Below are 24,242 nucleotides of genomic sequence, written 5' to 3'. Positions count from 1 at the left end.
ATCAAAGACAGCTGCCCACAAACAGCTGGCCACAATATTTTTGGTTGTTTGTGCCATCAGCATGCCTGGCGCTATCCCGTACCTGTCTCGTTTCTGACGGTCACGGGCGTTCTGGAGTCGACGGGATGTCTGTCCTGACGTTTCCTGTGACCAGCGCTGACTCTGCCGATCACGGGCGTTCTGGAGTCGACGAGATGTCTGTCCTGTCGTTTCCTGTGATCGGCGCTGACTCTGCCGATCACGAATGTTCTAGAGTCGACGGGATCTCTCTTCCGACGTTTCCTGTGACCGGCGCTGACTCTGCCGATCACGGGCGTTCTGGAGTCGACGGGATCTCTTTTCCGACATTTCCTGTGACCGGCGCTGACTCGCCCGTTCAGGATTATTTTGGAGACAACGGGATCTCTCTTCCAAAGTATGATTTTGCTGACGCTTCCAGACACCTATTCGGCAACTAACGTTCATTCTAAATACATTATTTACTTGTCTTCCTACTTCGTATTTCTTTCCAGAAAATCTCCCCAAACAGCAGGGAGTCGTTTACATAATACGACTCCCTGCTATACATCTATAAGTTATAATTATTACGCTATCGGCCTACATGCGATTCCCGGGCTGGTCGACAGGCGGCCCAGCCAGCCTGCTAGTGGGATCTCGGCCTCGCACACAAATCCACACAAAATGTTACTGCACTGAATGCAATCCCCCGATACACTTCGCATATATACTCATTCTCTTAATGGTACCGTACTCTTGATGGTACGGGACAGGTACGGGATAGCGCCAGGCATGCCGATGGCACAAACAAACAAAAATATTGTGGCCAGCTGTCTTTGCTGGTACGGTACGGTACGGGACAGATACGGGATAGCGCCAGGCGTGACACAAACAAACAAACAAACAAACAAACACAAAATTAAAGCTGTGTGGAACCTGGCTAGCGCCAGACGTTACTGAAGTAACGTCTTCTGCATAGCTACGGGAATTAAAGCTGTGTGGACCCTGGCTAGCGCCAGACGTTACTGAAGTAACGTCTTCTGCATAGCTATTAGAATAATACAAAGCTCAACAAGAATTGATACGTAGTGATCAATAGGAAATACGTTCGATATCAAGAAAGAAATAGAGAGGGAGAGGGAGAGAGAGAGAGAGAGTGAGAGAGAGAGAGAGAGTGAGAGAGAGAAAGACATACTCACACTCACAAACAAGTACCCCTTGCTCACACAAATACGTCACATACACACACCTGCAGTTACATACATTTATGCAAAGTAAACGGCATGCTCTCATGCGCGCACACACGTGTGTGTGCTCAACATTCGTGGACATGCACGAGCACACACACTTACACACAACATGTGCCATGCCATGTTCATTACAAGTAGATTTTGCCTGTATTCACCTGATGATCAGGCATGAAAGTATACTAGTGAAAATTGTGTTCTTGCCTCCAAGGACATTGTTCATCAATTCCCAAAGAAATCTTCATTGACAATGATCCAGAACTCCCTATGCCATTGCCGGTGTTACCTTTACTCATTAGCTGTGTTTGTTTGTTCCTGTGTGTGTGTTTTTGCGCATGCATGGTTGTGTGCATGGTTGTGTATTTTATTGTGTGTGTGTGTGTGTGTGTCTATGTGTGCATGCGTATGTGTGTGTGTGTGTGTTCATGCATATGCGTATTTTTATGTGTTTGTGAATCGTCATGTGTATGTGTGTATTTGTGTATGTTTATGTGTGTTTGTGTGTACTTGGTTTGTATTCATTAACAATACTACTTCTAGGATGGTAACACACCATTACACTATGCAGCATGTCATGTTTCCGTAGCAGAACATCTACTTAATTCTGGACATTCGTTGGACCCAAAGGATAATGTAAGTCAGGATATCCCTGGTGCATCCTTGTTAGTGTATGAACAGAAAAGTCAGATTATATGGGTGTACATAGTGAGGTCCAGTGCATGTGTATCAGGTCTCATGTTCATCTGTTGTACGCACAATAATACATGCACAATTGGAAAACATTTTCCAAGGAGAACAACAGTTTTCACTATCTTCAACAGCCTAGACAACACTATTGAGTACCTTGGGTCACCTCAAAAATACTTATAAGTCCAGTGTCTTGATGAGATTTGGTGTATGTTTTCATGTGAAATCGCACCGAACACAATTATGGTTCTGTAAAGCAACCGGCTATTAGATTGGAATTCTTTGGCCCTTTGTACACCTGCATAATGTTACACTTCCAGTGGCAGGTAAGATAGTTGAACAGCACAATCAGTCATGTCTTTGTGCGTTACCCGTACAATACTGGTGGTTTGTGTAAATCTGCATGAAGCAGTCTCATCCAAACTTGGTTGGTTGAATTTCCAGTGGCGTACTTTCTTGTCCTGAACAAAACCAATCTACCAAGCCACATTGGGAGAACACTCGGGTATGCCAATGTAGCACCAGTTTTTTGTTCATTCCAGGCATCCGTGCTGTGCTTCGGAATTGCCTGCCGTTGGCAGCAGAGGATTGGGCGTATTTTGGAGGCTTCTTTTATATTACTTCCTCCGTTAAGTAAAGCTTCTTTGCGTTTTACAGTTCAGTCCAAATCATTCTATGGCTACGAACACGCTTTGCAAAGTGGAAAAAAGCAGCATATGAAAGATATATAATTACAGATGAAACACAGCTCGTTTCAAAGCCGTCCAGTTTCACTCTTCGATGACGACTTACACTCACTGATGACATCGAGTCTGGAGCCTCACTGACTTTCACCTCCAGCGCTGCCAGCTTTTGTACCGCAGCATTTACAAATTGCCAAGACACGATTTGATCGTGGAGATCGCCAAGTTCTTCGCTCGAACTGTGAGCTTGATGACCTCCACGGTGGCGCTGGTAGTTGTGGCCACTCTCCGGAACGCCATGGAAGGAGCCATACAGACGCAAACAAACGCTCCCCATCTTCGCAGGGGTGTATTCGTGCCAGAACGTTTCCACACCCTGCAGAAGCTCCTTTTAGGTTTCCTTAGCCACGAGTGATACGGCTGTCTACAGGCTGTGGAAGAACGCCAAGTCGTCGAGGTTGAGATCAGGATTTTGCGCCGACTGCATGACAACATGAATGTCGAACATTTTTGATTTCCCCTGCGCTGCAAACAAAAGTGCATTGATTTTGGTTGTGTGCGGATGCGCACCATCGACTCGTGCTAGTACAGCAGTGCCTGAGCGCTGGCCGGCTCCTGGATACTTCTTCGAGCCAGCGGTATTTCAAACTGTTTCTCACTTTCGTACTTTGGTGTCATGCGCGCACGCCAGGGGTTGTGTTCTGGTGACATCCTGTCGAGAAACGGTTCTGCTTCGCCGATTTTTTCAAAGGACTCCACGCTTTTTGGAGGTTCAAAAGCCTGTCAGAACAATGGACGACAACTCGGCTACCCTATGTAGGGGATAGATCACTGACATGTATGTCTAATACCGACAGAAATATCATGACAAGAACACTAAAAACGCAACGAAGCTTAGCGGAGGTAGTAAGTTCTTACCCTATCCCTAATGCATTCGAGCTTATCACAGACAATAACGACCTTTTGGGGAGATAGTATGCTGCTTTGAGTAACTTGTATTGCCATGCAAATGTTCAACAAGCTTGAAAGCAACGCCACACTGCTGCCTGGAACTAGCTCGGGAATCCCCGCAATACACTTACAATAGTTGTGAAGTGAAATACCAATGGACAGCAGCTGTCTTATGAGGAGCCATAGCTGACTTGTAATGAGCGGGAACAAGTGAAGCCAATGCCGGTTAGAAAGAGCAGAGCTAAACTTCCCAATCTACCGTATGGAAGACGATTTTATTAGAGAAATGGAGTGTAAAACCTAGCATGAAAAAAAAAGAAGTAAATTATCGTATCCGTTCCCGAAGGGAACTCACGACGGCCGCTAACACCCGATAAACCCTAGCGGCAGATGCAGCGCCTAACGGTGGGGGTGAGTGGATAAGTCTCACAACCACTGGCACAAGTGCCGAGAACGACCCTATTAGCTGCATCCATGTACCCCTTGTGCCTGGCCACAAGTTCCCAGTTGACTGTGGGTAGCAGCACGGCTGGAAAAACCGCTCCCAGGCAGGACTTGAACCAGGTACCTCTCGTATCTCAATCATGGTCTTTGACCAACCCACTGTGCCTGCCTGGTCTAGAAGCAAACAAATATGTTGACGTTGCATGGATGGCACCACAAAAAAGAAAGTGAAAGTAAGCAGTCATGCACATACAAGAACAATGTCATTATGGTTGGTGTTGTTGTCAACTACCCTGTCTACACTGGCCAACATGCAACACTCACTGCCCACTCGACATTGGACTAGTTACTTGGTTTTGCACAAGAAGAAATAAAACTTTTAAAAAATTAAAAAAATTAACGGTTTGCGCCTGCATCTTCGCAGCTGCATCTGCGCCTTGATCCTTGAAGCGTGGTGGCGTTCTTACGGATGCGGAAAACTCGGCCTCTATATATAAAACTAAAAGAGCTAGAGAAAAAGGATAAAGGCTTGCGAACCAACATGACACGGACACAATGGCGACCTACATCATCAGGTGCACGCACAATAATACTGGGAAAGGAAGAACGTCACGACCACAGCGCGAATTAATAATACAAAGCCTAACAATAATTGGTACGTAGTGATCAACAGTAAATGTGTTTGATATAAAGAAAGGAATAGACAGAGAGATAGAGATAGATAGATAGAGAGAGAGAGAGATAGATAGATGAGGTGGCGTCGACAGTTACTTAGTCGATCTATTACAACTTTCCCTCCAAACGCCAATACTCCAGAACAATATCATTGGTACTGAGTCACTGCCTCCGCCGTCCAATTGCAGGCCCCAGGCTCCACTATCACTAGTGTCACTCTCACTGTCACTCTCGGCAGGGCTCGGCTGAGCGTTGTGGACATCCGCAGTGTCTGGTAATACAGGAGCTGAGTCTAGCTTCATAAGGTCAATGTTGACCACTTACTCTGCATCATTGGCATGTCTGATCACAATGGTTGATGGTGACATCATCTTCTCCACCTTCCAGGCACGTACGCAGGGTAACCTCTAAAGGGTTGTCAGCCGAATCACAACCAATAAGTTTTAAAAATCTCAGTTGAGGCGTAGCATTAACTGTAGTTAACACGCACGTAACGATCTCTCAGCGCGTGTTAACTGTAGTTAACACGCACGTAACGCTCTCTCAGCGCGTGGCCGCCTGCGTTTACTGCACATAGCACTCCACATTTACCCGTAGCTACTTCACACTGCATTCCACATCTACCCGTAGCGCTGTCGTTGAGCTGCTTTCCCGGTTGATGCGGTTGATGCAATCCGAATTGATGCAATCCGAATTCGGACACCACGCGGAGTTCTCTGAGACCCCCGCCGTGGCTGCGCGACAAAATGTCGAGGACAGGGACACCCACGAACCTACTATACCTGTCGCTCCCGTGTCCGCCGCAATCGCGACCGCCATGAAACCCTTTATGGAGCGACTGGACCGTCTGGAGGTGCAGCGCAAACAGCAACCTCAGCCTTAGGTACGTCCACTTTGCATTCGTCTAGTGTTTCCTGCGCCGTGCTGCATGATGAAGGGCCTGTAAAAATCAAGCGCACCCCAGAGCGTGATCGACAAAATCATTACGCACCATTTTGTTGACTTACAACAACTGTTGCCACTGACCGCCACGGACGTGCCAAGCCCCCACGCTCTGGTGTTGGGCGAGGAGGCACCCGGAAAATTCACGCTGTCCTCCCAGCCACGCATGTCCCGGCGCATTTCGGACATCGAAAATTGGCTTGAAGCATGGACGATATTCGCAGCCGTCTATCTAGATGCGCATCCGGGGAGAGCAGTAGAACTGTTGGCGTATCAGCACCATATTCTGAACGCCAGCAAGAAATACACGTTTTCCGCAGTTGCGGAGTATGACTGCACCTTCCGCCACAGCATCAAGTCCCAGCCGTCACGCCATTGGGACACAACACCACAAACACTGTACACTGCCGTGTTTGATGCCTGTGCTGTGCGGCCCTTTTGGCCCAGCTCCGCGGCAGCCCCCGGCGCCGCACGCTCGTCAACCGAGCGGTGTCGACTCTACAACCGGGGCTTGTGTTGTTGAAACCCCTGTTTGTACGCTCACCAATGCAGCAGCTGCAACGTCTCCGGACACGGCGCACAAGAGTGTCGCACAGAGCAACCAGCCAGCAGGCGTTCCGTTGAGCCAACAGTCGCACTGGACGCCCGTTCACTTGGATCGGCTTGAGTCGGCTCTGGCCAGGCACCCTGACCGCGCATTCATTAACTCCCTTATGCATGACATGTCCTCTCCATTTTTGTTCAACAGGCTCGCCGATGCCCTTTGCTGGGTAGCCACAAATAGATTCAATGTGCATGACCTGCTGCACTACCTCAATGATTTCCTCACAGTTCAACCTCCACAGCCGCCAAACTATGCTCGTCAGCAGTTTCACACGTTACTCGCAGTCATGGAGCACCTGCATGTCCCGTTAGCCGAGGGCCCTGACAACTTGTGCCCGCCGTCCACAATTGTCACATTTTTGGGCATAGAGTTAGATTCCCAAGCATGGGAGATGCGGCTGACAGCCTCAAGGCTGTCGGATCTAAAGAGCACCCTTGACTCCTGGGTACACCGAGTACAGTGCACCAAACGGGAATTGCTCTCGTTGGCAGGCTCTTTGTCATTTGTCGCCAAAATAGTACAGCCCGGGTGCACTTTCTGCCGCCGGCTCTTCGACGAGGCCAGCCAGTTCACGTCCCTTGACAGTACCCAGCGCCTGATCCAAGAGGCTCCAAACGATATAATCCCGGTGGCACGCTTGCATTGAGTCATGGAACGCCCAGTCACTACTGCTAGACCCATCCTGGTGCAAACAGATCGAGATGTTCACGCATGCTTCTGACCATGGGTTTGGCTTGGTCTGTGGCAAAGAATGGGCGTATGGCCAGTGGGAGGCACTCCACAAGGATCTGTCCATAGAATGGCGCCCTTATCTGTGTGACGCTAGGCAAATGACTGTGCAAGCGTCGACTATTAGTTCCATGTGACAACGAAGCGGTCTGCACAATCTGGCGCACAGGAATGTCTAGGTGCCCAGAGATCATGACACTTGTCAGGATTGCGTTGTTAGCGGCTGCCAAGCATAACATGGTTGTGTTTTTAGCACACATACGTGGTGTTGACAACGTTCTTGCTGACCGTTTGTCCCGCCTGCAGATCGAGAGCTTCCGGAAGCTACATCCCCAGGCGTCTCCTGTCCCCATGTCGCTAGAAGTCCGGCAGCTGACACGCCTTCTGACCGCACCATGGGCCTTATCCTTGCGGGAGTGGCAACAAGAACCGCCCGGTCGTATGCTGCCGGTGTGACAGCATACGAGAGATTACGCCAGCCTGCACCGTGTCGCGCCATACCCCATTCAGGCCAACCACCTACTGGATATCCTAGCGTACCGTAAAGTCTTGTATAAAAGCCGCACTTGAATAGAAGCCGCTCTCGAATAGAAGCCGCGATTTTGGGCCCATCAAATCACACATAAGCCTGGTTTTAGTGTTGACATACATAGAAATACCTGTCTTGTATAGAAGCCTGTCTGATATAGAAGCCTGCAAAATTTCACCAAGAAGGTCATAGAAGCCGCGGCTTTTATACAAGACTTTACCATACATGTCATCCAAGTGCCGGCTGGCAACTATCAAGGTCTACCTCCATGTCCTCTGGCATTACAAAATCGTCAACCACCTGTCGTTGTCCCCGTTCCAGGACGGGCGACTCGACCTGCTGCTCCAGGGTATCGCCCGCAACCAGTGCACGAGCAGACAGGTGCAGGAACGCCGTGCTGTCCCGCTGCAACACCTCCGTGCAATCCAGGGCTTCCTGCCGCACTCCTGTCTATCACCGGTCGACCAAGCCATGCTCTTGAGCGCTATCACACTCACCTACTACACGTTCCTGCGAGTCATTGAGTTCGCCTCTACCGACCCACAGAAGATGTTGACGTGGGAACGCGTCTGCATCCGGGAGAACGCAGTGAGGCTGGCTGTGTCATTCTCCAAAACAATGCAACTGGGAGAGGGCAGCGATGTGACGGTCGGCGCCACCAACAAGAACACCTGCCCGGTAGCCGCATTAGGGAAGTACGCACAGCTGCGCCCCCAAGTGGCGGGAGCGTATTTCCGCTACCAGTCTCGCCAGCCGCTTCACCCCTCGGACATGAACGACTTACTCCGCCGAGCTCTCCCTGGTCAGAAGATCGCCAGCCATAGCCTGCGTATCGGTGCAGCCACTGCCGCCGGAAGGAATGGCCTGCCACCTTACGTCATCCAAAGGGCCGGCCGATCGCGGAGCAACGCTGACCTCTGATACATCCATCTGTCAGAATCGGACATGGAGCCAGTCGCGAAGGCACTGGTGACAGCGCGAGTTCATGCACCGCCTTCTTAGCACTATCAGCTGCCTGAGTGACGGCACTGCCCTCTTGACACTATCTGCCGTATGAGTGACAGCACTTTCCCCTAACACTACTCGCTATAGGTCGTGGTGACCACACTGCCCCCATTAGCACTGCTGGCAGCAGGAGCGTCTGCACTGCCCTCCTAGCACTCCTCTCTGTACGAGTGCTCTTGCTCTCCCATGCTGCTCCCTGCATAGTTGATGGCACCTGCCCTCTTGGAACTAACTGCTGTAGACTCAAAGTTATGTCCTTGAACATCGCTGTACACTTTCATGTAGTTTCCATGTTAAGGTCAGCTAGATTGGGGCTCACGCCTCCCCCAGCAATTTCATATTTGGGTGGCATTCACATGGAGTGGGTGGCTGCAAAGCACCCCGTAAGCCTTTGAGCTGACACCTAACTCTAGGTTGCCAGCCCCTCTGCATTCGTCCTACCATGCAGATGTCCGGGTGTAAGCGTAACCCCGTTAGCAGCCTACTTACACATCTGTCCTACCATGTGGAAGTGCGGTGTAAGCCTAACCTTGTTAGCGGTCCCCTCCACATTCGTCCTATCATGTGGTGGCCTGGGTGTAAGCCTAACCCCATTTCAATCTGTGAATCCCAGTCTAGCCTAAACCTTGTCTTCAATATTGTGTGTGCAATGGGATGTTAACCCTTGTTTAAAGAGCCACAGGTAGCCCTTGGCAGATCATGGGGCCATAATTTCTGGCATAATCTTCGGATTTTGCCTAAAAATGATGCCCTGCCATAAAAGGACTTCTGAGACCAGACAGTTAACATAACCTTAAAATGCTGGCCGAAGATTTATTGCTCCATGGATATTTAGGCATGTTAAAGGAAATAACCTGATGAAACTAGGCCGGCAGTGAAAGGGTTAATGGGGTGTTGCCCACGCTCATTTCCAGCTACTCACGGCCGTCCCTCGGCCGCAGACTCTTGTAGAAGCTTGGCTCCGCCAACATTCTGCTCTGGCAGTGTCTACCCGGCCAACCCTGAATCCTCTCTCGTACATACTTGGCTCCGCCAACATTCTGCTTCGGCCGTGTCTACTTATTTCTCTCCGTAGCACTCCCCGTACCGCAAGTTGCTGCGTGTTGTAGTTAATGTGTGTGTATGTGTTTATGTGTGTGTGTGTGTGTGTGTGTGTGTGTGTGTGTGTGTGTGTGTGTGTGCATGCATGCATGAGTGTGTGTGTGTGTGTGTGTGTGCGCGCATGCATGTGTGCGTGTGCATCAACATGTGTATGGCTGTGGGTATGTGTGAACATGTCTTGTCTTTAATTTGCTGCTACTTCCAGGGTGGTGACACACCATTACATGATGCAGCACGGAGAGGTCATGTTTCCGTAGTAGAATGTCTTCTCACTTCTGGACATTCGTTGGAACCAAAGAATAATGTAAGTCAGATTATCCCTGATGCATGTTCGTTTTTCGGAGAGGTCATGTTTCCGTAGTAGAATGTCTTCTCAACTATTCTGCTTTGACCCGGTTTTATCACTACTTTGCTGGACATAATTCATTGTGAAAATGGAGAAGGACAAAATGTTCCGAGTTATGACTAACTAACTGTCCGCCAACATAACCAGACCTTATACAGTCAGCGAGTGTGAAATTTTTTTTATTATTTACAATGAACACAGCTCACAGGCAAAGACAAAAATTGCATAGTGGGCTTGCACACGGTCGAGTCTTGCAAGATGGGATCGGGCTTCTTACATCCAGATGATGGGGCAGTACTCCATCACTGGGCGCACAAAGGCATTGTAGGCTTGGATACGACCGGGCGCGTCAAAAAGGTGGAAAGCCTAGCACAAAGCGCCAAGTCGTTGTGTTGCCGGGAGGGCTACAGTACAAAGGTGGCGTCGGAAGGTAAGCTGACCATCAAAACTGACGCCCAAGATTTTGAGCTCCTCTTGTTCCCTCAGGTTAGATCCGTTGAAATCAATCTGTGGCATGTTCCATTGGGTGCGGTGGAAGCTGACAATCAGTACTTGGGATTTGGCTGGTTCAAATTCCTATCTTCCATTCTTGACCCCAGAGGGAGATGTTGTTGACTGCTAGCTTTAGGGCTTGGGTGGTATCTTGTTGGATGGTGGGGGTGATTTTGGCATGCAGTGTAGTTTTGTCTGCGAATGAGGCTAGGTCAGCACCGGCTGGTAGGTGGTCCTCGCAGTCGTTCACGTATATGAGGAAGAGAGTCGGACCCAGAATACTGCCCTGGGGGACTCTAGCCTGAATTGGGAGCCTTAAGGATGTCTGGCCACAAATGACCATTTGATGGTAGCATTCAAAGAGGTAGCTGCTGAGCCACTGGTGCAGTTGCCCACGTAGGCCCTATACGTTGGACTTGTGTAGCACACCGGGGTGTGATACGCGATCAAACGCGCCGGCTATGTCAATGGCGAGTATGCGTGCTGCGCCTTTCTCCCCGGCTGTATGCAGCCACTGATGGTGGAGGCTGGAAAGGAGGTCGGCTACACGATGACCATGGCGAAATCCAAACTGTCTTTTGGAGAAGACGTTGTTCGACTCGAGGAAATTAGTTATTGTTCTGTTGATAATTGTCTCCATCACTTTGGACAGAATAAACAAGAGCAAAACTGGACAGTAATTGGAGGGTAGAAACTTTGATTTCCGTTTGAATAAAGGGACTATGTTGGCAATATTCCATGTTTTGGGCTGTATCCCAGTTTGGAAGCATCGTGTGAACAGTGTAGAAAAAGTTTGCGCCAGTTCAGCAGAACAGGTTTTCAACGCTCGTGCCGGTATCCCATCCGGCCCGGTTGCCTTTGATGGGTTGAACTGCCGAAGGGTGCGCTCGACAACAGCCACACGGAAACGTACATCCGAAAGAGCCTGTTAATTTCGAGGCTTGACATTATGGGAATGGGGCTGACAGGTCATCTTGGCCGAGACTGCATTTGCTTGCAAAATAGCGGGCCATGCATTCTCCTTTGTCTGCGCTGGCTGTGTACTCACGTCCACCGGGATCACGTATTGTCGGAACAGTTTGACTACACCCATTGCCAGAGGCACACTAGGCGGTGTGCCACCAGTCACTGGGTGGCAGCTGCTTTGTTTGTTTGTTATTTGTATTCTTTATTTAGAGTGGGAAGTCCAAAACAGGCCCTAGCCTAATAACAATGGTCCCACTAGTGAGGGAATGCTGTATATATGTGCATAAGGATCAGTGAGGGTAACAGCAACTAGTAGGGAAAGAAAAAGAGAGAATAAAAACAACTCAAAACAGGAGTTGTGATTTGCATAGGAAGAAAATAACGGAAATAGCAGTTCTTTGAGGTCATTGTCTGTCTCAGTTTCGCCATGAAAACACTCTTCGCAGTTTTGAGACAGGCAACCGTTGAGAGCCTAGCATCTTGGTAAGCTGACTGCCGATCGTCGTCAGACGGGTCATCTCTCAGGCATCTCCATGCACGTCATTTCCTCACTGTGGCAGCAGTGCACTCAGGGTCCACTATGGAGGATCGAATGCACGGGTTTTCAGGGTTTTAGAGGGTATGAATGTCTTCATTCCCGCCAGGATCCTCTCTGAGATGCCAGTGCATGACAGGTCTGGATCAGTTCGAGCAATAGCTGCCCAATTGGTGGTTCTGAGGAAGTGACGAAGCCTGGCCCAATCAGCATGCTGATACCTCCATACAGTTCATGATATGGGAAGCTCGCGTGACACACGGATCTGGAAGTCGGCAAGTAGACATGCATGGTCAGATTTGCCAAGAGGTGGCAAGACAGAAACCAATGATACTACGGGTAGGTCGGATATAATCAGGTCCAGTGTGTTGCAGCCGTGCGGTGGTTGATCGACTAGCTGTTCAACACCGTGCATGTAGCACATGTCCTCTGCATGCTCGACACCTCTAGTTGTTCTGCTACTGTGGCGCCACTCTTGGTTATGTACATTGAAGTCCTAGCAACTATCACAGCAGAGTTGCGGCAAAAATGGCACAAAACTGATAAGGAGTACTGAGATATACGGCGACCTGACTCCTAGCTCCAACACTTCTCCAAGGCGCACAAACCAACAACCTCCCAACTTGGAAGACTCAGGTTCGAAAAGGTCCAAGAGGGGAAGGAAAGCGCAATGAAGAAGAGCACGAGCTCCGCGCCACGGCAACAAAAATGCCAAACGTTACTGGATGATGACGAAACTAGTAAGACTATTGGACATACCGGTGTACTATAGTAGAATGACCCCCCAGCAGATGGACCCCCGGGCATTGTACTATATAGTAGAGTGACCCCGGGGGCAATCTACTATGGCCGGGGGGTCGTTCTACTATAATAGTAGATTGCCCCCTGTCATTCTACTACAGAATCCACCAGACTTGTCGTTTCGCACGTGCAGGTAGAAAGGGATGGAGTTTACACCACAGATTCCACGTGGACATTATGGATTGTGGCAAGAGTCCGGGGTTATGTACTCTTGATTGTGGGAATATGTGGTGAAAAGTCCACAACCTTTGTACATGGGTCGCGCACTTTTCCTCTTTAGGAGACATGAACATCCCACCTTGTGTTGGATTGTTTTTGTTTTGGAGTTGGAAGAAAGTTTGCAAGTTCAGTCTTCCTTTGCGTTTTCTGTGTGCTCCTTGCTCCTTTTGGATTATTCAGGAGTTCAGAAGTTCACGAACCTCTACTAAAATAGCGGCCGAGGGGGGTCGTTGTACTATATAGTAGAGTGACCCCGGGGGCAATCTACTATATAGTACAATGACCGGGGGGGGCCTTCCACTACGGGGGTCATTCTACTATAATATTATGACACCGGACACCGGCCTTACTACAACTCGACGACGTAACTAACCACCCAACTTGGGAGGCTCAAGTTCAGGTGATTGGTGTACGCAGGAGCACGTGACCGCTTGTTGAACAAGTGGTCACGTGCTCCTGGGTGCCCAATTCACCTGGTCACCACGCCAGCAGGCGACAACTTTCACACCAAGGTTCAACTCGAGTTCAACTAGAGTGACAGGACTGCACCCAAAAAAGGTCAAACAGGCTAGTAAGTTGTACCCTGCAGGCACGGTGACCAGGTGATTGGTGTACGCAGGAGCACGTGACCGCTTGTTCAACCATGTTCGATTGGGAATAAAGGAGGAACGCTGCATCGCAGCCTTTTCGGACCAAAACCAGTCGACTCAGCGTCCAAAAGACTACAACATATGGGCCAATCACGGTCATCCGTGCTTTCATTTTGCATACAAATCCCCATCTAGTAGGGCGCAGTCACCCAGTTTCGGTGGAAGACTACAACTGGTGAAATTTTAATTTTTGCCTTACCTTCCCCTTTAAAATAAGTTGGAGGAGGGGAGATACTTGCTCTTCAATGCACCAACTAAACAGGTGCAAGATGGAAATTTCCACGCGCTGTGATGGCTATAGGTGCTTAGAATGGGCGAGGAACATGAAAAGAAATGACCACGATGACACGACGTCAAGCGAGGCTATATGCAAGATACCACAACCGTAATTAGAAGGGCTGCAGACGGGTGCAAATGGCTGTCGTGCGTCATGTGGCTGCAAGTCACGTGACTCCGTACCCACCAAGCAGGAACTTGGCAGAGTGCCTGCACTTTGATACGAGCTTCGTTCGCTTGTTGAGGGAGGTGCTGCGATCGGATATGCTGATGTGATATTTCTCTGCGATACATAGGTTGCAACGCTTGTTGACATTGGTGTAAGCCCGTGCACGTTCCTTGATGGACCAGCCAATCTCATAGGCCTTGTTCTGGCGTTTTAGGCTCCAGACATACTTTGCCAGCTCCGTACTTGCTTCATACCGCTCGTGGCGCAGCGACGTCATATGATTTCCATACCTGGACTTGAAATCCGGTGCCGACATTCCAGTGTATGTCTTCAGGGCACTGTCCAACGTTACCTCGGCCTCATACACCACATTGGTCGACTTGCATTCACCTTTCAGTGGACAAGATGCGGCGACTCGGCAGTTCCAGGGGACTCTCTCGTGCTTTGGTTGCATCATTTTCTTGTTGTGGCCTTTGATCCGCGTTTCCATACTAGGCATGCAGCTATAGCCGACTTTCAAGGTGTTTCTGTTGAAGAGCTTTCGCAGTTTGGCGTTCTTGGAGAAATGCTTGCTTACTAGTGCGAGAAACTGGCCTCCGATGTTTGTCCTGACATTGGCGCTATACGGAGGATTGAACCAGATGATGTCTCGCCCGCATTTCCTCTTGCGACTTGACTGGGTGTTCACATCGTCGTACACGAGCACTCTGGGGTGGCCACTGGCAGCTAGCGCTTCGGCGTACTCAGGCACGGCTTCCTCAAAGACTTCCTTTGAGCTGGAAATCATCGCCAGACGCTTGTTGATGCCAACGGGTAAGCTCTTCAACACTTGCGGTGGGTGGTTGGACTTTGCGCTTACGTAAAGCGGAGTGTCGTTTGGCTTACGGTATGGCTTGAACGTACCGGATTCCAGGCACATGGTTATATCCAGGTAGTTGACTGTGCGCAGGTTGCTTTCTATCGTTATCTTCAGGCCGCACGACTTGAATACTTCGATTACCGTAGTTCCGCGCATATAAGCCCATGAGCTAATATACGAAATAATGCATTTTCCGGGAAAAAAATGGTAATAATGGTTCACTTTTTAGCCCTGGGCCTATATTCGAATTTTGAAGGCAGCTGGCATGCGAAAAAGTACAAGTCCGTGCGCGGTTGTTCGCCTTCCGTAGGTACTGGTACTGGTAATGTAGTCTGCACTGACAAGTGACATGCTGTACTATCGGTTCCGTAACGTTGTTGGGTCTGTTTATTAGCCCATGTGCCTATAAACGGAGGTGTGGTTATATCCGGATATAGGCCCATGTGCCTATAAACGGAGGTGGGCTTATATGCGGATATAGGCCCATGGGGTTATATGCGGATATAGGCCCATGGGCTTATATGCGGATATAGGCCCATGGGGTTATATGCGGATATAGGCCCATGGGCTTATATGCGGATATAGGCCCATGGGCTTATATGCGGATATAGGCCCATGGGGTTATATGCGGATATAGGCCCATGGGCTTATATGCGGATATAGGCCCATGGGCTTATATGCGGATATAGGCCCATGGGCTTATATGCGGATATAGGCCCATGGGCTTATATGCGGATATAGGCCCATGGGGTTATATGCGGATATAGGCCCATGGGCTTATATGCGGATATAGGCCCATGGGGTTATATGCGGATATAGGCCCATGGGCTTATATGCGGATATAGGCCCATGGGCTTATATGCGGATATAGGCCCATGGGGTTATATGCGTGGAACTACGGTATTTGTTTTATCACTCTGTCCGCTACGGGTCCACTCGCATCCTTCAGCACTGCAAGTCCATCGTCACGGTAGAGCCCCACCGACGGCCAGTCCAGGTGCACAGCTAGCTTGTGGAGGATGTAGGCTCCAACAACTTCACAAGCCTCCGCACCGTCGAAATGCACCCATGGTAACATCGAACATATCACCTCGGTCTTTCTTAGACCATTCCTGACCCTGGGCAAATAGCAGTGACTTGCGGGCATGCATAATCACATTCATGTCGTCGTCGCTGACCTGCACATGCTGCTTAGCGAATTCCAGGGCGTCGTGCAAGAGCTCCGTCGTGTGTTAGCTTGCAGCACACTCGAAGGGCGACTGAAGATATCTGGGTCAGTAGGTGGCACCGTCGCTCCACCGCGTCCATTTGCTGCACAGCACGCTTGCCAGTCACGGCAATATTCTTGGCAGAGTAAGTTCATACCTGGGAAGTAGCAGATGCCGCGCAACATTTCGTACATCACTGTCCAGCTACCGTGCTCGGACATCCGATGCGCTTCTTCCACTACACGAGGTATCAGGGATTCTGGGATGCTCGACATGGTCACATTCCCGACTGCCGGGAGCTTGAAGCTGCGAGATAACTCTCCATCATCCATAACAAGCTGGTCTCTGATCCTGTTGAATGGCTTTACCTCGACTCGTTTGCCTAGCTTGACGGCCGACAGTACAGGCATCAGCTGGGGAGATGCTCTCTGCACATGATGTACTTTATCGCGCGTGATGGCTTGTCCCGTTGCATCGTCAACTGCGCTAGCGTTGGGTGCAGTTTAGTCGTCTGGTCTCCATCAGTTCAGTTGCCACTTGTAAATGATGTTCAATGAGCACCTTATGCAGGCCTACTACGCGAGCACGGCATACATTCTCGGCAGCTTCACATAGCAATCCAAATAGAGCCTTGGAGTCGGTAATGAGCTGCATTGATTCCATGCCCCACTCAACAGCCAGTGACAGGCCACGCATTGCCACATCGAGTTCTGCGACGTTGACGCATTTCCTGTCGTCGCCATCACATAGCCACTTGCCATCCTCAATGATTTCTCCATTGCGTTTCAGCACAACATCAGTTGCCAGGTCAGACGCGTCGCAGTAGACTGCCCAGTTGCCGTCAGACGTTTGGTGGCACACGCCAAACTCCACGCGCAGTGTCACCACATGCCATATGCTCAACTACTTCCTTGGCACACCATACATTGCCTTACAGAACTGGATCGTCCTTCCCAGTAGTTGTGCTTGCCATATGCTTCAAGTACGAACAAACGGGTTGGGGCCAGGCGCATACTGGGTAGTGACTGGTCAGTCGTTTGGTCCACTGGAAGGCGCTTCGCTTTGTCAGGGGAAGCTCAAATGCAAAATGTATGCCATCTCGCCTCAACCATCTGGCACTGGTAGCAGATGTGGACAGCTGCAATGCAAAGACTCGTGCAGTAGACAGTAGCTCTGGTGGCTTTGTGGGCAGGCTGTAGCGCACCAGTTCAGCAGCTACTGCTTCTCGTGTCGATGCTGGCGTCAGCACATCATCAACATGATTGTCGACCTCAGGCCAAGGCCGTGTAACATAACTTTCTGGGCAATTGCTAGCCCAATGCACACTTGCGTCATCACGGACAGCTTGTCACGACTGCCTGGTAGCGTTAAAAAGCAGGATTGACGTGCACTTGCAGGTAAGCCTCGTGTATGTCAACGAGCTCATACCGCTCTCCGACTTTCCGCCATTAACGAACCTTCTCCGCACATGCGGGCGCATCCGTACCGGGCCTGGACTGGATCAGGTTAGTCCATGGTAGTCTAGGCACGGACGTACCGGAGTGCTAGCCTAGTGTGTCTGGCTCTTCGTCAATAGTGGAATGAAGGTTCCAATGCATCCGTGGGTGGCCTCATCAAGCTCTACTAGCCAAACCCTCTCTACCCACGAGTCCACTTCTGCACAGGGTTAAGCCTGTTGACCATCAAACAGATCTCTGTGTGCGTACTGGCAAATGACTGAGCCGATCGGCCATGTTGGCGCTTGTCCGTCCGTCCTTCCAGCGCCACTGCTCGGTGTCTTTATCCCATCGGATTAGACCGTTGTCGGCTTCCAGCATTACCCCTTTATCATCCTTCGTAACGGTCACATGACATAAGGGATGTTCGCCGGGACACACGGTTGTTGCTGTGATGCCAGAAGTTGCTGTGCCCGGGCCAAAGGTAGCAGGGTTGAACTCACCTGCTTCGTCATAGCCTATGCTGACACCTCCGATGCCAGCAATTAGGTCTGCGCAGAGATATACGTATGCGCCAACAGCTGCGAGTGATCCGACAACACTTGCTTTCACATGCACGCGTGGAAGAGACACAGGTCCATCTAGACGTTGAAGCTGGAGGTCTGTTTCAACTAGGATCTCAACAGGGTTGCCATCCAGGGCCACCACTAATGTCTGTCGGTCGATTCCGTATGAAATTTTGGCGTGCTCGATAGATTTACACTTAGTCTTAATTAATTGAGGAGCAAGAAAAGTGTTGTATGAATGCCAAAGGAAAAGAGCGAAGAGAAAGAGAAAGAGAGAGAGAAGGAAAAAGCAATAAGGAGAGACATATGTGTTTATGGAAATTCATAGATACAGTACTGCCCGCACAGGGACGTATATGAGCAGGTACACTGAACCTGGGAGACGTATACAAATACGGGGTGCATAAATAAACTCTACCGTACGGGAAATGTGCACAAGGCAATCTGAGGTCATGCAAACTGTTGTGTCATGTACGGACATAAGGAAGTGGATTATTTTACAGACCGATGAGTGTAGATATAGGGAAGAGTCAGGGAGGCCAAGCCCAGCAGAGTACGGTATTGTGCGTAGCACGGGGGTAGTGCGAGGTCACGTACCGTGTATACATGATGACAGACATGGGGAAGGACTATACCGTGAATGGGTGAAAGGATAACATGATACAGGATAGGACATCTCCCTGTTTTAAAAAAAGTTGAAAAGAGAGAAACCCAACAGCTGGGAAAGAAACTGTTATTGAGGAAATGCAAGACAGATACATGTACGGGTTGTACATAGCCAACCACTAAGAATAGAACTATTCAATGTGCGGGCTAGCAATAGCATGAAGCCAGAGAGAGTTACATGGTAGCGATCAACCTCTGCGGTGGCTGGATGTTGTTGCAAGCACGGAGAGTTTGCTGTGACGTAGACGCAGGCTGTTGGTGCGGGACTAGCGCGGCCGGTGGTACTGCTAGCACCGGTCCGGGAAGAGTCACTGGCAGAACCAACTTCACAGAAGACCGGATGAGGTGGCGATGTTGTAGGAGAGATCGGTGAGTTGCTCAACCACTGTACCCTCGCGCTTGTCGTCGAACCACACTTTCGCTCCCAATGGCAGAGGGAAGAGAGACTTGGCTGCTAAGCATTGATCGAAGTGATCTTCTTGGCGATGCTTAGCCTTCTGCTCCTTGGTCCGGAGAGCGGTGATGTCTGGCCAGAATGGTTGCAGGAGACCAGGTGGGCACGGAAGATTGGTGCGGAGCCTGCGGCCGTATAAGAGTTCGGCGGGCGAATAGCCGTTGGCCAGGGGTGTAGAGCGATAGGCTAAGAGAGTCTGCTGTAGGTCACCTGGCACAGGTGTCGTCACGGGTTTGGAACCGCGAATGAACTGCCTCTACGCTCCTCGCCACGCCACATAACACAGGACCAGTACAAATTGTTAGAGAGCGTTTTCTCTGACTTCATTTCACAAGGCGACTGGAGAACTCATAATTATTATCAGACAACTAACACTGACAACGAACGACGGACAACTGACACTGAGAAAAGACGAGACAACAGAATATATTATTATAGTGAAGGCGTACAACGGGGACAAGACGAGCAAGTGTGTACCAACGGGAACAGAAGACGGTGCAGCCGCATGTACGCAGGAGTCGAAAACAGCGCAGCAGCATGTACCACGACTCAGCAGCATGTACAAGAAAGAGACACAAAAGCAGCCACATGAACGACAAAGAGCTACACGGGCAACCACATGTACAACAAAGAGACACAAGCGCAGCCACATGTACAACACAGGGATGAGTCGTTTGGCAGTCTGTACGGCGCGTTCTGCTTCGCCGTTGCTTTGAGGATGCTTTGGGCTGCTGGTCCGATGCGTGATGTTGCACGACGACATAAACCGTGCAAAAGCGTCAAAAGCGAACTGTGGCCCGTTATCGCTAACGAAGATGTCCGGATAGAGTAATGACGGCTCGTGACTTAGTCGACGAGAGACAAGCGACATCAATCTACCGAAAGGAATGGTTGACGGTGATCAGGTACTGGTGGCCGTCGACATCACAGAGATCAGATGCGATACGCTGCCACGGACGCTCGGGGAACGGAGTTGTCTGGAGTGGCTCTGAAGACTGATGGAGCTGCTTGATAAAGGTAGTGCACTTGGCGACGTACGCCTCGATGTCAGCAGAGATATCTGGCCACCACGACGAGAAGTGGTCACGGGCTTTACTCTTTGTGAAACCTTGGTGACCATCGTGCAGCTTCTGGAGGATCTCAGGCTGTAGCACGGACGGAACAACCAGGCGAAAGCCGTGGCAAAGGACACCTTGCATGTGAGACAATTGGCTTCACTCAAGATGGAACGGCTTGATGTCGTCAGGAATGGTAACAGGCCAGCCATGGATTACGTAGCGCATCACACTGGATAACACGGAAGCCTTGGCTAGGTCGGCGAGAACGGATGGACTCATGAGATCTTCGGCAGTAGTTGATAAAATCATGCCTATGTCGTCTTGCAGAACATTGTGAACTGACGCCGATGCTGGTGCTCGTTAAAGCGTGTCGGCCATCACCAGATCCTTGCCGGGAACGTGTATGGCATGGACTTCGTACCGGAGGAAGCCGAGCAACATTCGTAGGCATCAGATGGGAACCTTGTCCAGGTCTCTGGTGTTGATCAGCAGCACTAGCGGCTTGTGATCCGTCTGCACGATGAACCGGGGAGCGCCGAAGAGGTACTGGTCTAACCTTTCGCACGTCCACACCACTGCGAGGCATTCCTTTTCTATCTGCGCGTAGCCTTGTTCCGTCTTCGTAAGGGAACGGGAGGCGTAGGCCACTGGGCGCCAGTCGCCATCGTGCTTCTGCAGAAGAACACCACCAATGCCATAGCTGCTGGCTTCTGCACTGACCATGATGGGATGCTTGGGGTTGTAGTGCACTAAGCACGGGGCTGAAACGGCGAGCTCTTTCAGCCGGCGGAATGCGTCCTCCTGCGGGGAGTCCCAGAACCATTCAGTGTCGGTGTTGTGAACCCTCTGGTTCTCTAAAGTGTCAGGAACGAACGACCCCACACGGCACGAGGACAACTATTTACTCTCAACAGTATATTTCACTTCCATCGACTAATAACAATGACCAATGAATGTATGAAGAACTGAAACTAACTGAATAACTAACACTAAAACCACCAGGTAGTTATAGCGTGAAAATGACAGCGTATATGAGAAAAGCATACACATACAACATACAACTACAGCGCACACAGCAAACCACACATAGCGCATGTAGCGTATACTACGTCGTAATCATCAGCGGTACGGCGGAGTCGGCATACAGCTGCATTGAAACGAACACAATGTCACAAGCGAGAAGGCCTTTCACTCTCGAGAACTTGTCGTTTCACAACATTCTCCCCACCAAAGGGCTTCTCACCGCCGTACAACAACTCACAAGTTAAACGATTTGGGGCTTACTACGCTTCATCTGCTGCTGCGGTGGTGGCCATGGCAGAATATCACTGATGCCCACCAATTCAGAAAACTCGACATCGCGAAGCTTGCCGCTGTGGACTGTCGCACACGACACTGTCACCGATCCACTTCGACATGGGGCAGACGCTGGACCAGACAACACACCACCGATAATGTCATAAAGCTCGACGATGTGGGCTGTCACACACGACATGGTCACCGGTACACTGCTTCGACCCGGGGCGGGCGCGGAATCCGAGGACACACATCGGATCTCTGTGTTCCACACAGTCTCGCCGCTTACTTCTTCCGTGCTAACCAGTATCGCCCTTCTCGTTTCCTTATCTTCTACGCCTTGCGCTTTTATGTCTTGCGCCTCTAACTCTTGCGCCTCTAACTCTTGCGCCTCTAACTCTTGGGCCTCTAACTCTTGCGCCTCTAACTCTTCCGCCTCTAACTCTTGCGCACATAGCCACTTGCCATCCTCAATGATGTCTCCATTGCGTTTCAGCACAACATCAGTTGCCAGGTCAGACGCGTCGCGGTAGACTGCCCAGTTGCCGTCAGACGTTTGGTGGCACACGCCAAACTCCACGCGCAGTGTCACCACATGCCATATGCTCAACTACTTCCTTGGCGCACCGTACATTGCCTTACAGAACTGGATCGTCCTTCCCAGTAGTTGTGCTTGCCATATGCTTCAAGTACGAACAAACGGGTTGGGGCCAGGCGCATACTGGGTAGTGACTGGTCAGTCGTTTGGTCCACTGGAAGACGCTTCGCTTTGTCAGGGGAAGCTCAAATGCAAGATGTATGCCATCTCGCCTCAACCATCTGGCACTGGTAGCAGATGTGGACAGCTGCAATGCAAAGACTCGTGCAGTAGACAGTAGCTCTGGTGGCTTTGTGGGCAGGCTGTAGCGCACCAGTTCAGCAGCTACTGCTTCTCGTGTCGATGCTGGCGTCAGCACATCATCAACACTATTGTCCACCTCAGGCCAAGGCCGTGTAACATAACTTTCTGGGCAATTGCTAGCCCAATGCACACTTGCGTCATCACGGACAGCTTGTCACGACTGCCTGGTAGCGTTAAAAAGCAGGATTGACGTGCACTTGCAGGTAAGCCTCGTGTATGTCAACGAGCTCATACCGCTCTCCGACTTTCCGCCATTAACGAACCTTCTCCGCACATGCGGGCGCATCCGTACCGGGCCTGGACTGGATCAGGTTATTCAAGCCATGGTAGTCTAGGCACGGACGTACCGGTGTGCTAGCCTAGTGTGTCTGGCTCTTCGTCAATAGTGGAATGAAGGTTCCAATGCAACCGTGGGTGGCCTCATCAAGCTCTACTACCCAAACCCTCTCTACCCACGAGTCCACTTCTGCACAGGGTTGAGCCTGTTGACCATCAAACAGATCTCTGTGTGCGTACTGGCAAATGACTGAGCCGATCGGCCATGTTGGCGCTTGTCCGTCCGTCCTTCCAGCGCCACTGCTCGGTGTCTTTATCCCATCGGATTAGACCGTTGTCGGCTTCCAGCATTACCCCTTTATCATCCTTCGTAACGGTCACATGACATAAGGGATGTTCGCCGGGACACACGGTTGTTGCTGTGATGCCAGAAGTTGCTGTGCCCGGGCCAAACGTAGCAGGGTTGAACTCACCAGCTTCGTCATAGCCTATGCTGACACCTCCGATGCCAGCAATTAGGTCTGCGCAGAGATATACGTATGCGCCAACAGCTGCGAGTGATCCGACAACACTTGCTTTCACATGCACGCGTGGAAGAGACACAGGTCCATCTAGACGTTGAAGCTGGAGGTCTGTTTCAACTAGGATCTCAACAGGGTTGCCATCCAGGGCCACCACTAATGTCTGTCGGTCGATTCCGTATGAAATTTTGGCGTGCTCGATAGATTTACACTTAGTCTTAATTAATTGAGGAGCAAGAAAAGTGTTGTATGAATGCCAAAGGAAAAGAGCGAAGAGAAAGAGAAAGAGAGAGAGAAGGAAAAAGCAATAAGGAGAGACATATGATTGTGTTTATGGAAATTCATAGATACGGTACAGTCCGCACAGGGACGTATATGAGCAGGTACACTGAACCTGGGAGACGTATACAAATACGGGGGTGCATAAATAAACTCTACCGTACGGGAAATGTGCACAAGGCAATCTGAGGTCATGCAAACTGTTGTGTCATGTACGGACATAAGGAAGTGGATTATTTTACAGACCGATGAGTGTAGATATAGGGAAGAGTCAGGGAGGCCATGCCCAGCAGAGTATGGTATTGTGCGTAGCACGGGGGTAGTGCGAGGTCACGTACCGTGTATACATGATGACAGACATGGGGAAGGACTATACCGTGAATGGGTGAAAGGATAACATGATACAGGATAGGACATCTCCCTGTTTTAAAAAAAGTTGAAAAGAGAGAAACCCAACAGCTGGGAAAGAAACTGTTATTGAGGAAATGCAAGACAGATACATGTACGGGTTGTACATAGCCAACCACTAAGAACAGAACTATTCAATGTGCGGGCTAGCAATAGCATGAAGCCAGAGAGAGTTACATGGTAGCGATCAACCTCTGCGGTGGCTGGATGTTGTTGCAAGCACGGAGAGTTTGCTGTGACGTAGACGCAGGCTGTTGATGCGGGAC

At 50.2% G+C, this 24,242-nt stretch overlaps 1 protein-coding gene across 1 annotated transcript in view; it reads left to right on the top strand.

Moving 5' to 3' along the window:
- Nucleotides 1-24,242, top strand: part of LOC135829138 (uncharacterized) — a 210,596-nt gene that overhangs the window by 68,760 nt on the left and 117,594 nt on the right. The window contains exons 6-7 of the mRNA XM_065341544.1: nucleotides 1,785-1,877; nucleotides 9,800-9,898. Coding sequence (XP_065197616.1) covers nucleotides 1,785-1,877; nucleotides 9,800-9,898 — 192 coding nt within the window. The remainder of the gene's footprint in view (nucleotides 1-1,784; nucleotides 1,878-9,799; nucleotides 9,899-24,242) is intronic.

This window comes from Sycon ciliatum, chromosome 13 (genome assembly GCF_964019385.1).
Source record: "Sycon ciliatum chromosome 13, ocSycCili1.1, whole genome shotgun sequence".
Lineage (NCBI taxonomy): Eukaryota > Metazoa > Porifera > Calcarea > Leucosolenida > Sycettidae > Sycon > Sycon ciliatum.
This window is presented reverse-complemented; position numbering and strand designations above follow the sequence as displayed.